At 42.8% G+C, this 14,223-nt stretch overlaps 1 protein-coding gene across 1 annotated transcript in view; it reads left to right on the top strand.

Moving 5' to 3' along the window:
- LOC109898158 (protein Niban 1-like) overlaps positions 1 to 14,223 on the top strand; it is a 40,908-nt gene that overhangs the window by 12,221 nt on the left and 14,464 nt on the right. Inside the window, exons 2-10 of the mRNA XM_020492995.2 lie at positions 6,160 to 6,290; positions 6,408 to 6,536; positions 6,709 to 6,829; positions 8,934 to 9,098; positions 9,682 to 9,797; positions 10,281 to 10,385; positions 10,476 to 10,638; positions 13,209 to 13,396; positions 13,658 to 13,804. Coding sequence (XP_020348584.1) covers positions 6,160 to 6,290; positions 6,408 to 6,536; positions 6,709 to 6,829; positions 8,934 to 9,098; positions 9,682 to 9,797; positions 10,281 to 10,385; positions 10,476 to 10,638; positions 13,209 to 13,396; positions 13,658 to 13,804 — 1,265 coding nt within the window. The remainder of the gene's footprint in view (positions 1 to 6,159; positions 6,291 to 6,407; positions 6,537 to 6,708; positions 6,830 to 8,933; positions 9,099 to 9,681; positions 9,798 to 10,280; positions 10,386 to 10,475; positions 10,639 to 13,208; positions 13,397 to 13,657; positions 13,805 to 14,223) is intronic.

Below are 14,223 nucleotides of genomic sequence, written 5' to 3'. Positions count from 1 at the left end.
ACACTATTTACAATGCCATCCGAAAGTATTCATACCCCTTGACTTCTTCCACATTTTGTTGTATTACAGCCTGAATTCCAAATGAATTAAAAAAAAAAAATTCTCTCACCCATCTACACACAATAACCCACAATTACAGCTGTGAGTCTTTCTGGGTAAGTCTAAGAGCTTTACATACCTGGATTGTACAGTATTTGCCCAATATTTGTTGAAAATTCTTCGAGCTCTTTCAAGTTGGTTGTTGATCATTGCTATAGTGCCTTGCAAAAGTATTCATCCCCCTTGGCATTTTTTCCTATTTTATTGCATTACAACCTGTAATATATGTATTTTTATTTGGATTTCATGTAATGGACATACAGAAAATAGTCCAAATTGGTGAAGTGAAATGGAAAAAATGTCAAATAAAAAAACGGAAAAGTGGTGAGTGCATATGTATTCAACACCTTTGCTATGAAGACCCTAAATAAGATCTGGTGCAACCAATTACCTTCTGAGGTCACATAATTAGTTAAATAAAATCCACCTGTGTGCAATCTAAGTGTCACATGATCTGTCTCATGATTTCAGTATATATACAACTGTTCTGAAAGGGGCACCACTAAGTAAGCGGCACCATGAAGACCAATGAGCTCTCTAAACAGGTCAGGGACAAAGTTGTGGAGAAGTACAGATCAGGGTTGGGTTATAAAAAAATATCCAAAACTTTGAACATCCTACGGAGCACCATTAAATCTATTATTAAAAAATTGAAATTATATGGCACCACAACAAACCTGCCAAGAGAAGGCAGCCCACCAAAACTCACAGACCAGGCAAGGAGGGCATTAATCAGAGAGGCAACAAAGAGGCCAAAGATAGCCCTGAAGGAGCTGCAAAGCTCCACAGCAGAGATTGGAGTATCTGTCCAAAGGACCACTTTAAGCCGTACACTCCACAGAGCTGGGCTTTACGGAAGAGTGGCCAGAAAAAAAGCAATTTCTTAAAGAGAAAAATAAGCAAACACGTTTGGTGTTCGCCAAAAGGCAAGTGGGAGACTGCCCAAACATATGGAAGAAGGTACTCTGGTCAGATGCGACCAAAATTGAGATTTTTGGCCATCAAGGAAAATACTATGTCTGGCGCAAACCCAACACCTCTCATCACCCCGAGAATACCATCAGCATCATGCTGTGGGGATGTTTTTCATCGGTAGGGACTGGGAAACTGGTCAGAATTGAAGGAATGATGGATGGCGCTAAATACAGGTAAATTCTTGAGGGAAACTTGTGTCCCAGTCTCAAATCTCTGGAAGACTGAAAGAGGTTCACTTCCAGCAGGACAATGACCCTAAGCATACTGCTAAAGCAACACTGGATTGGGTTAAGGGGAACATTTAAATGTCTTGGAATGGCATTGTCAAAGCCCAGACCTCAATCCAATTGAGAATCTGTGGAATGACTTTAAAGATTGCTGTACACCAGCGGAACCCATCCAACTTGAAGGAGCTGGAGCAGTTTTGCTTTGAAGAATGGGCAAAAATCCCAATGGCTAGATGTGCCAAGCTTATAGAGATGTACCCCAAGAGACTTGCAGCTGTAATTGCTGCAAAAGGTGGCTCTACAAAGTATTTATTTTGGGGGAGTGAATAGTTTTGCACGCTCAAGTTTTCAGTTTTTTGTCATAATTTGTTGTTTGTTTCACAATAAAAAATATGTTGCTTCGACATGGTAGGCATGTTGTGTAAATCAAACGATAATTCCATTTAAATTCCAGGTTATAAGGCAACAAATTAGGAAAATTGCTAAGGGGGTGAAAAAATTTGCAAGGCACTGTAGCTATTTTCAAGTCTTGCCAAATATTTTCAAGCAGATTTAAGTCAAAACTGTAACTCTGCCACTCAGGAACATTCACTGTATTCTTGGTAAGAAACTCCAGTGTTGATTTGGCCTTGTTCTTTTAGGTTATTTTCCTGTTGAAAGGTGATTTCATTTCCCAGTGTCTGGTGGAAAGCAGACTGAACCAGGTTTTCCTCCAGGATTTTGCCCGTGTATAGGTCTTTTCCATTTCTTTTTAATCCTGAAAAACTCCCCAGTCATTAACGATTCAAGCATACCCATAACATGATGCAGCCACCACTCTGCTTGAAAATATGTGGAGTGATTCTCCGTAATGTGTTGTTGGATTTGCCCCAAACATAACACTTTGTATTCAGGACATTGAATTGCTTTGCCACATTTTTTTGCAGTATTACTTTAGTGCCTTGTTGCAAACAGGATGCATGTTTTGGAATAATTTTATTCTGTACAAGCTTCCTTCCTTTAACTCTGTCAATCAGGTTAATATTGTGGAGTAACTATGATGTTGTTGATCCATCCTCAGTTTTCTCCTATCACAGTCAACCTCACTATTTTTAACCCACTTAAATGTAACTAAACATGTAACATCAAAAATGTAATCTATGTAATCCCCAAAAGTTATTATTTATCATGAGGGCCATAAACAATAGCTAGTAATGCTGCATACTCCAAGAAAGCTTAAATTCTCACCTTTCTGAAAAAAATATTTATAAATTGCTGAGATGTCGTCACTTTTGAGGACACAAGCTCAAGTACACAGTACAAATATGATAAAAATATGAAAACATTAAATATTTGATATTTTGTATTTCCTATTCAACAACATTGTATGAACAAGGCTTGAAAGTTTTCACAGTGCGGAAAGTATTCAGACCCCTTTTACTTTTTCCACATTTTGTTTTGTTACAGCCTTATTCTAAAATTGATAGAAAACAATTCTTACAAATGTATTCAAAATAAATAACTGAAATATCAAATTTACATACGTTTTAAGACCCTTTACTCAGTACTTTGTTGAAGCATATTTGGCAGCGACTATAGCCTCGAGTCTTCTTGGGTATGACGCTACAAGTTTGGCACACCTGTATTTGGGGAGTTTCTCCCATTCTTCTCTGCAGATCCTCTCAAGCTCTGTTAGGTTGGATGGGGAGCGTTTCTGCACAGCTATTTTCAGGTCTCTCCAGAGATGTTCAATTGGGTTGAAGTCTGGGCTCTGGCTGGGCCACTCAAGGACAGTCAGAGACTTGTCCCAAAGCCACTCCTTTGTTGTCTTGGCTGTGTGCTTAGGGTCGTTGTCCTATTGTAAGATGAACCTTCACCCCAGGTCCTGAGCAATCTGGAGCAGGTTTTCATCAAGGATCTCTCTGTACTTTGTTCTATTAATCTTTCCCTCAATCCTGACTACTTTCTCAGTCCCTGCCGCTGAAAAACATCCGCATAGCATGATGCTGCCACCACCATGCTTCACCGTAGTGATGGTGCCAGGTTTCTTCCAGAAGTGACACTTGATATTCAGGCCATAGAGTTCAATGTTGGTTTCATCAGACCAGAGAATCTTGTTTCTCAGGGTCTGAGAGTCTAGGTGGCTTTTGGCAACTCCAAGCGGGCTGTCATGTGCCTTTTACTGGGTAGTGGCCTCCGTCTGGCCACTCTACCATAAAGGCTTGATTGGTGGAGCGCTGCAGAGATGGTTGGGACCCTCAGTGGAGACCCTTGGTTGGGACCCTTGGTGGAGACGCACTGGAGGCTTGATGCGTGGGACCGGTAGCGGTGGCACAGGGCTGATGACACACACCTCAGGGCCAGTGCAGAGAGGAGGCACAGGACGCACTGACCTGAGAAGGCGTACAGGAAGCCTGGTGCGTGGAGCTGCCACAGGGCTCACTAGGCTGGGGAGACCTGGAGGCCTGGTACGTGGAATCGGAACAGGTCTCACCGGACTTTGGAGATGCACTGGAAGCCTGGTGCGTGGAGCAGGAACCGGATACACTGGGCCATGGAGGCACACTGGAGGTCTCAAGCGTAGAGCTGGCACAACCCGTACTGGCTGGATGGTTACTTTCACCCGGCAAATGCAGGGCGCTAGCACAGGACACACTGGGCTGTGCAGGCGCACCGGAGACACAGGATATCCTGGGCCGTAGAGACGCACTAGAGGCCAGATGCGCTGAGCCGGCACCATCCGTCCTGGCTGGATGCCCACTCTAGCCCGGCCGATGTGGGGAGCTGGAATATAGCTGCTCCTCCTGGCCACGCCGCTTGGTCCATTTGTGGTGGGTAGTTCTGTCATGAACTTCGTCAGGGAAATGACCGGACCAAGGAGCAGCGTGGTGAGCGTACATTTTACTTTATTATAAATTTCGCCAACAAAACAAGAAACAATAAAAACGAATGTGAAGCTTAGTAGGGCTATACAGGCCACTAACAAAGACAACTACCCACAACTAAGGTGGCAAAACAGGCTGCCTAAGTATGATTCCCAATCAGATACAACGATAGACGGCTGCCTCCACACTCGGCCAAACACACAGAAATACAAAACATAGTATGCCCACCCCACATCACACACATTTCTCTAACCAAATAGAGAAATAAAACAGCTCTCTAAGGTCAGGGCATGACACTGCCAATAGGTGCCCTTCTTTGTGAGGCAATGGAAAACCTCTGAAAAGTTGAGTAAACTAGAAAAGGCTGTGAAACCAATTACTTAGTAATAATAATAATTACATTTTTTTTTACAGTGCAGGCTGCCTCAACACCAACATTATACACACCTGGACAAGGGTGCCCCACACACACGTAGAGAGACACACCACACCACACCACACCACACCACACACACACACCTGAGAAAAACAGCCTCGCACACCTCAAACCGGTTGGCCGAGGTAGGTCCGGGACATCCAGGTATATCAGGTTGTAAGGTTATCAAATCTAGGTAGTAAGCTTATCATTTGTTTGATACAAACAATCCTTGCATTCACACACTAATGCATCCATACGCACGCACGCATACACAAACAAGAATCTTGAATGAAATGGAAGCAATAGCATTACAGGTTGGGTAGGATATCCACTTCCGTAGCCAGGGGAATTTGTATACCAGAAATGATTTATTTTACTTATGTGTGTGTAAAGTGTTACTGTTCTCAGATGTTTTACTAATAGATTTGAGATTTCTTTGCTAATTGCTATATATCATTTTTTTGTTTGTTGCTGGAATGGAATGTTCATATCCTGTATATTTGACTGATATGTGGTTCTCACCTAGCTATCTTAAGATGAATGCACTAACGTTGATGTTGATAAACCTAGCAGTACTACTTGTTTCTGTAAAAGTGAGGCAGGTATATACTGTAGCGTTGTGCAAAAAAAAAAACATGATTATTTGTCTCTCTAAAAGGAAACCATCAAGTGATAGATTTGAACCAAATACGTGTCTGTCACTGAATAACCCCATGTTATGATTAGATAGTGAAAAAACACCAATTTCTTTCATAAGATTTTTTAAACAATAAAATCTAATATGTCAACTTAAAAAAAAAATATATATATATATATATATATTGATTCATTTGAAGTAAACCTTACGAAGCGGCCCCTTTAGAACTTCCCCTTTTTCCTCTCAATTACAGTGCTATTCTTAACACGGTTACTATGAATTATCATTGCCATTACCAATTCTTCTACTAGTCACTATATTGTATTACTATTACATCTGCTACTACATACTGTACACTGAGTGTACAAGACATTAGGAACACCTTCCTAATATTGAGTTACACTCCCCTTTTGCCCTCAGAACAGCCTCAATTCGTTGGGGCATGGACTCTACAGGGTGTCGAAAGCGTTCCACAGGGATGCTGGCCCATGTTGACTCCAATGCTTCCCACAATTGTGTCAAGTTGGCTGGATGTCCTTTGGGTGGTGGACCATTATTGATTCACGTGGGAAACTGTTGAGCATGAAAACCCTGGTAGCGTTGCAGTTCTTGACACAAACCGGTCCACCTAGCACCTACTTCCTTACCCTGTTCAAAGGCTCTTACATTTGCCCCCCCCCCCAAATACCCTCTGAATGGCTCACATACACAATCTATGTCTCAATTTTCTCAAGGCTTAAAAATCCTCTATTAACCTGTCTCCTCCCCTTCATCTAAACTGATTGAAGTGTATTTAACAAGTGACATCAATAAGGGACCATAGCTTTCACGTGGATACGCTTGGTCAGTCTATGTCATAGAAAGAGCAGGTGTACTTAATGTTTTGTATATTTAGTGTATAATGCTATTTACTGTATGTTTGGGTGATGTTGTTTGTAGGTTGTGCAGAGGCAGAGTTGAAAGAGTTCGGTCCCCACTACAGGACACAGTACTCTGTGGTCTTCTTCTCCCAAGTCCAGGATGAGCTGGAGCAGCCAAAAGAGAAAATAAAACAGCTCCTCAAACAGAGGGTAAGGTGTGTGTGTGTGTGTGTGTGTGTGTGTGCGCGAGTGTATGTGTTCAATGGATCTCTCCATTGATTACCGCTGAGGACATGGTATCATGACATACTCTCTGTGTTGATCCAGGGTCCTCCGGAGGCGGGGGAGGTGCTGTATGAGGAACAAGTCCTTCATTTTGAAGCAACCAGGAAGTGGGAAGAGAGGTACGTGGTGGTGCGTGGCAACTACTGTCTGGAGTGCCACAACAGCTTTGAGGTGAGCAGGACACTCTTATGAGACTCTTTTTAGGAGGACATAGTCATTGGGGAGACATTTTGTCTGAATAGGTGAATGAATAAGCAGCATAAGAAAAATGTATACAGTATTTGAGCTAAATAAATAACAGACAAATGGAAATAGACCTCGTGCAGTGACTCCTTTCTTCCAGACCTTTGTGAAGGGTGTGCCCCCGCGCCACAAGCTGCTGCCAACAGGGGGCACAGTGCTCACCACAGAGGAGAAATACATGGCCATGGTGGACAAATGCTTCCCTGTTTCTGAAACCAACAGTGAGTATATCATGTAATAGGATGTCCTTTGTTTGCTCTCCCCAGAGCAATTGAACTTATTCCAGATGCTGACCCAAAACAACACCGGCGGAGACAAGGTACTTGAGGCGGTCTTCCGGTCTGACTTAGGAAGCATGCTCACCACCCACCACTCCCAAGTATTTTACTCGCTAATGTCCAATCTCTGCATAATAAAACTGATGAGCTCAAGGCGAGAGTTGCTTTTCATAGAGACACCAGGGATTGTAACATACTGTGCTTCACAGAAACATGGCTCACTAGAGATATACTGTCTTACTCTGTAAACCCAGTTGGATTCTCAGTACATCGCACCGACAGGAACAAACATCTCTCCGGGAAGCAGAAGGGTGGAGGTATATGTTTTATGATTAATAACTTATGGTGTAACTGTGATAACACACAGGAACTCAAGTCCTTCTGTTCACCCGACCTAGAATATCTCACAATCATTTAAAAAAAATATTTGACCTTTTATTTAACTAGACAAGCAAGTTAAGAACAAATTCTTATTTTCAATGACGGCCTAGGAACAGTAGGTTAAATGCCTTGTTCAGGGGCAGAACAGCAGATTTTTACCTTTCAGTTACTAGTTCAATGCTCTAACCACTAGGCTACCTGCCGACCTTACTATCTCACAAGATAATGTTTGTCAATAATAGCCACAGCCCCCCCTAAGCGGATAACACGACGGCCCTCAACGAACTTCCCTGGACATCCTCTGCAGCAGAAGTAACTCCGGTTCTTCCTTTCCTGTGGCGGTCCTCATGAGAGCCAGTTTCATCATATTGCTTGATGGTTTTTGCGACTTCACTTGAAGAAACTTTCAAAGTTCTTGACATTTTCCGTATTGACTGACCGTCATGTCATAATGTAATGATGGACTGTCATTTCTCTTTGCTTATTTTGAGCTGCTCTTGCCATAATATGGACTTGGTATCTTACCAAATAGGGACATTTTCTGTATACCAACCCTACCTTGTCACCACACAACTGATTGGCTCAAACGCATTAAGAAGGAAAGAAATTCCACAAATTAACTTTTAATAAGGCACACCTGTTCATTGAAATGCATTCCAGGTGACTACCTCATGAAGTTGGTTGAGATAATGCCAAGAGTGTGCAAAGCTGTCATCAAGGAAAACGGTGGCTACTTTGAAGAATCTCAAATGTAAAATATATTTGGATTTGTTTAACACTTTTTTGGTTACAACATTCCATATGTGTTATTTCATAGTTTTGATGTCTTCACTATTATTCTACAATGTAGAAAATAGTTGAAATAAAGAAAAACCCTTGAATGAGTAGGTGGGTGTGTGTGAGTATGAATGTGTATGGCTTAAGTTACACGCCCGATCTGTTGCTACACAACATTGCGCACTCACAATGATAATCCCTTCTCGCAGACAGTCTCTATGTAGGGTTTGCTTGGTTTCCTACTTGTCTAGTGAAATGTCAATGCAAATACCCTGGAAACAAACATTCTGGCCTAAAACCTGTTCAATCCTGCCTACAGGGACACAGAAGCGTAGGGAAACCAGTCTTTATATCCGGACTGATAATACCATTCCATCCACTGAGCACTGATACATACTGTCTCTCTCTGTTGGCAGATTCTTTCATTTAGTTTCTGTTGCCATTCCGAAGACTTATTTTGAAAGTTGCCAAATTTCAGTCGAATACTTTGTTGTTCCCAACTCTCACCTCAACTGCTTTTAGATGTGTAGAGAGCACAGTGAGTGTTTTTTTTTTTTTTTTTTGTCCTTGCTACTCTGGGAGAAGCAGCATTACCTTTCCTATTACAGACGGTCATAAATGCATATCATGGCTGCTGTTTTTATCACACTTGATCATATGTTTTCTCATGAGAGATGAATACTACCTCCAAATAGATACCTGATCATCAAATGTTTCGTCCTTTGCAATAGCCAGTGTGCTCCTCTAGAAAAACCAGGCAGGCTGGTGTGCGTGTGTGTGTGTTGTGTGGGTGCGTGTGTCTGGGTGGGTGGGTGTATGTGTGGCCCAGCATGATGTGTGTAATAGCCAATGTGGTATGACCAACATGATGTGTGTTTTTCCATTGCAGATGAGAATGAAAAGTTTGCCCCTCCTATAATCGGCATGCCTGGACAGTTCCCTGTGTACCTCAGGCTTCCGTACCGTAGGGATTACTACTTCTGCTTCCGACAGGATGCTCGCCAAGCTGAATTCCTCTCCATCCTCTCCGACTGCATCCGCCACCAGAACCAAGGTAACTAACCAGCCAGAACGAACGGTTACCATGGTAGCAGGTTCGCCACACCAGCACTGAAGCAAAGATGCATAGGCATAACTTTTAATAACATTTTCATGTAGTGTCTCCTGAGGGAGGAGAGCAAACACAAGGCCCAGTCAGAACTAAGGCCGTGCTGTGCTCCAATTCTCCACCATTCACTCTGAAGTGTGCAGTCACTTACCCCCCTCTCTTGTGTGTATGGGACATAGTGGAAACTCCCTCTAGCCCATGTTTTCAACATGTTTTGTTATTGCACACTTTGTGGAGACACGTAGGCAATTGGAACACAGCCCAGTTCTGACTTCCTTGTTAAGACAGAGAAGCATCACACATTTATTCCCACTCCTGTCTTCTTTCTACCTTTTCTCTCTCTCTCTACCTTTCTCTCTCTCTCTACCTTTCTCTCTCTCTCTCTCTCTCTCTACCTTTCTCTCTCTCTCTCTCTACCTTTCTCTCTCTCTCTCTCTCTACCTTTCTCTCTCTCTACCTTTCTCTCGCTCTCTACATTTCTCTCTCTACCTTTCTCTTTATCTTTCCACTTTCTCTCTCCTTCTCTCAGACTTCCTAAAGAAGAAGACAGTTGAGGTGCAGGCCTTCCTCAAAGCAGTCCACCTCTACAGACAGGTGAAGGGCAGCTATGACTCCTGGAAAATGCTGATTGGCAGTGACGTCAGGGTAGGTTACTGGTTCTGCTTCTATGCTTAAAACACTCACATCAGCAGATACTGATTCCCTTGACACTCTTTCTCTCTCTACCCCCCCATCCCCTGTTAGTTGATGGCAGTATAATTGGGCAATTGTGTGGTCACGGAACATTTGTGATACCAGGAAGTTAAGTTAGAGGTGCAGGAAACAACCCCTATTACTGCAAGGAGGCCGCCACTGTCCTACTGCACTCGCACACCTCCCCATTCACTTATTTGTGTGTGTGTGTCTGTTCTCACACCTATCTCATCAATGTTTTCAACGCCAAGTGTAGAGATGTTGCTCCCAGAGAGTTTTGCTCTGTAGTTTCACCATGTGTTTGCAGTATTACTCACCTGCATGTTTTTCAGGGGTAAATCAATCTGCACGTTGTCATATGATTTGGATGTTTGATATGCATGGTTCGTAAGATTTGTACAAATACATTGTATGTTTGTGTGTGTGTGTGTACAGGTACTGGCCAACCTGGTTATGGAGGAGCTGTTGCCCTCTTTGGAGAAGGACATGCTGCCTCATCTAAAAGCCAGGAAGACAGAGAGGAAGAGAGTGTGGTTCGCTGTGAGTCACGCTACCAATACTAAAGTATGATGATAATGATGCGTGTGTTTGTTTCCTTAAACCCTAACCCCTCTCTATTCTGCACCACAGACCGTAGAAGCGGCCTATATCCTGGTGCAGGAGTGTCTATTTGAGGGTATGTCTGCTCTGAAGGAGGAGTGTAGGAAGGCAGCTCACCAGCAGGAGGTGCTGATACGCTCTGATATGGACCAGATCCTCAACTCCAGAACCTACCTGGAGGGAAAACTACGAGGTACCGACTAACCCTGGAGAGAGAATCAATCCAAAATCTGCCCCCATACTATACTTTTATACGGTTAGGGGTTCATTTAGAAATCAGCAAGAGAGTTAGGGCTATGCAGCTCTCAGTCACTACAAGACAAACCGGCTGTACAAATGCAATCCGTTACTTGTAATTTGTCACATGATACTGTTTTACATGAATAGATCCATATGAGCGTGAACATGGCAGGTTAACTGCATGTATTTGTGTGTGTATAACTATTGTCGTGTCTTTGGCTATGCCGGATTAAGTGATATGACATGCTATTCTTTAAAATAATTTCTCCATAGTTAATATTACCTGATTGAGCTAATCATGTCAAATTAATTAACTAGAGAGTCGGGCACCACAAAATAATATTTATAGAGCTGTTATCTTCTGAATAAACTCTTACAGACCTAGTAATATTTGACCTCAATAGCAGTCAATATTAATCGTCATCTTAATTCAGTCTCATCTGAAAGTTGTACATTCTTGGTTATCTGCACAAACCCTGGCTCACAATTTGAATCAGCAATACAAAATTGGGTTTAATTATTTATTTACTAAATACCTAACTAATCACACAGAATTACACATAATGACATCATACCTTGATTACAAATTACGTCATAAAGGAAAATGTCCCTAGCGGGCGGAACAGATATGACAGCTTGTTACACAAAAGAAAAGGGTCTGAGTTTGAGTGAAAGAGCGGGAAGACTGAGGAACAAAGGGAAGAAGCTGTGCTATCGTAAATACAGTATCTTATGTATTCTAAATGACCGCCCATTTGGAAAAGGAAAATGCAATAAATATTTACTCTGAGCTGCGCTTCGGTAGGTTAGTGGTAGATGGAAGGCCGTGTTGCCCAACCGAGTCCTTTGAAGAATGTCTCTGGTTGTCAATTGGATACGTTGTAGTAACGCCGTTGGGTGATAGACGGGATACTCTGTCTGTTCCTTCCTAACCCTCGTTTGCATCTGCTGGTGCAAACTCAACGGCTAGGAGGTATCACTTCTGTAGTGAATAAGAGTTCAAAGTTCATACCATTCGCAACCAAAGCTCACGCTGATTTTGGCTTCGTTCTGTAGTTATTATCTGAACCATTCTGACATAGGACCGTCGTCCTCACGTCCTCGGAACAGGAGGTTATATTGTTGTCAAGGGCTTATATAGGAAGGGAGAGGAGGGCGTGTTTGAAAAGTTTTATAGCCCATGTCCCTTCACAGGGGCGGGCCACTGATTGAGCAGAGCCCTAACTTATGAAAACCCAAATCTCACATTTTAGAAGCTAAAATCACATTTCATCCCATCACAAATAATTTAATATTCAAACATTTAAATTGAACAACAATTCCATGTGAATCCGATAACTCTGAGTAGACTTTCCACTGTAGAGTTTGTCATCTTATCATTGATGAATGTTTCAGATGACAACCGAACTGACATCATATTCATTAAGTACCACCGCATATCTTCCATTGGTCGGATGACCAGAATATAGTTCATTTCCCCCCCACCTTCTGATGTTCCCAGAATCTCTATGTTCACCAATGGTTTTGCAAATGTAACATCAGTAGGGTAGAGAGAGGAAAAGGGGGGAAAGAGGTATTTATGACTGTCATAAACCTACCCCCCCCAGGCCAACGTCATGACACTATACTTGTGGGGACCAAAAGCCCCCACAAGAATAGTGAACAAACAGAAAATTGGACTAACTGGGGGACATTTTGTTAGTCCCCACAAGGTCAAATGCTATTTCTAGAGGGTATAAGGTCAAGGTTAGAATTAGTGTTAGGGTTAGCATTAGGTCTAGGGTTAGTGATAGGAGCTAGGGTTAGTTTTAGGATTAGGAGCTAGGGTTAGGTTTAGGGTTAACGTTAGGTTTTCGGATTAAGGTTAGGGGTTAGGGAAAATAGGATTTTGAATGGGACTGTATTGTGTGTCCCCGCAAAGGTTAGTTATACAAGACTGTGTGCGCACATGTTCGTGCATGTGTGCTTGCGTTTGCGTACGTGTGAGATTGTGTGTGTCTGATTTTAGGGGGCTGGGTAGACCTGTTGGAGATCCAGCAGGGCTTAGGTCAGGGTGTGGTATTGGGGCGTTGTACATTATTCTTTTGTTCTGTTCAGTGTTGTTGACACTGATACCTAGCTAACTCCCTGGGAGAGTGAATGTCTCTGTGGGGGACAGTAAATGCCACCCAGCAGATTTGATGACTGTACACTAGACTTTATACAATATTCGTGTCCAGGCAGTTTACACACAAGCCCAATACCCTCCGTTCAACGAGTTACAATTATCCATTTTAGTCAGCAGCACTTAAGATAGATAACTTGTTTTATAATCATTAAACGCTGTTTTTATTGCATTAATGGAACAGGAGCACTATAGATTAAATCAAGAGAGAGCTTAAACTATGATTCAATGTACAGTACTGTATCTTGTTCTATTGACCAAGCCCTAGCTTGTGGTCTGATGCATGAATCTACGAATGTATCTGTCCTCCTGTAGCAGGTTTATCAGAGCAGCTAATGAATGTATCTGTCCTACTGTAGCTAGTGTATTGGAGTCAGCAGAGAAGTTCTGTTTGGAGAGCGTGCAGCCCTACCTGGCCTCCGTACTGGAGGAGCTGATGGGACCAATCAGCTCAGGGTTCCAGGAAGCACGGCTCCTGAGTGACAGCCAGATGGACCAACTGTGTCAGGACTTCCAGGAGGGCGGGGTTACCAATGAACTCAAGCAGGTGCAAACTTCCTCTCCTCGTCTTCTCACAAACAGTCCTGTCTGAGCTATCATTTACTCAAACTATTGACCCCCACTTTGTTGATCCCGCTTGCTCTTTCTTCTCACCTTTTCCCTCTCTCCCTCACCCCTTTTTCCTCTTTCTCATCTATTCCCTTTTTTATCAAACTCCTTCACCCGTCCTCCCTTTCTGTTGCTTCCTTTTTCATCACCCTCTCTCTCCTTCCTCTCATCCCCTCTCTTCCCCTCTGCCTCTCTCCAGGCCCTAGCTAAACTGAGTAGGCCCAATCTGTTGAGTTGTTACCAGAGGATCAACTCTCTTCACGACCAGCTGCACGACCTGCAGGAACGCTTTGGCTTCTCCAACATCAGCAGCCTGGTCCACAGCACCCAGATAGACCTACAGCAGGTAAACATTACACACACACACACACTAAGTGACTAACTAAGATTTTCCACACTTTAATACTCATCAGACAGTCTCAGTTGTTGTGAATCCGACAGACAGTGTTGACCTGTTGATGGTGATGAAAAATAATAGCTACAGAACCAGTCAAAAGTTTGGACACACCAACTCATTCAAGGGTTGTTATATATTTTTACTATTTTCTGCATTGTAGAATAATAGTGAAGACATCAACACTGTGAACTGTGTGGCAGGGTTTGCAAACCATTACAGACTACAAAGGGAAGCATAGCCGGGAGCTGCGCAGTGACATGAGTCTACCAGACGAGCTAAACTTATTCTATGTTCACTTCAAGGCAAATAACACTGAAACGTGCATGAGAGCACCAGCTGTTCCCGGAAGACTGTGCGATCATGCTCTC

The sequence above is a fragment of the Oncorhynchus kisutch genome, linkage group LG10 (assembly GCF_002021735.2).
Source record: "Oncorhynchus kisutch isolate 150728-3 linkage group LG10, Okis_V2, whole genome shotgun sequence".
NCBI lineage: Eukaryota > Metazoa > Chordata > Actinopteri > Salmoniformes > Salmonidae > Oncorhynchus > Oncorhynchus kisutch.
Note: the sequence above shows the minus strand (reverse complement) of the source record. Positions and strands in the feature narration are given on the sequence as shown.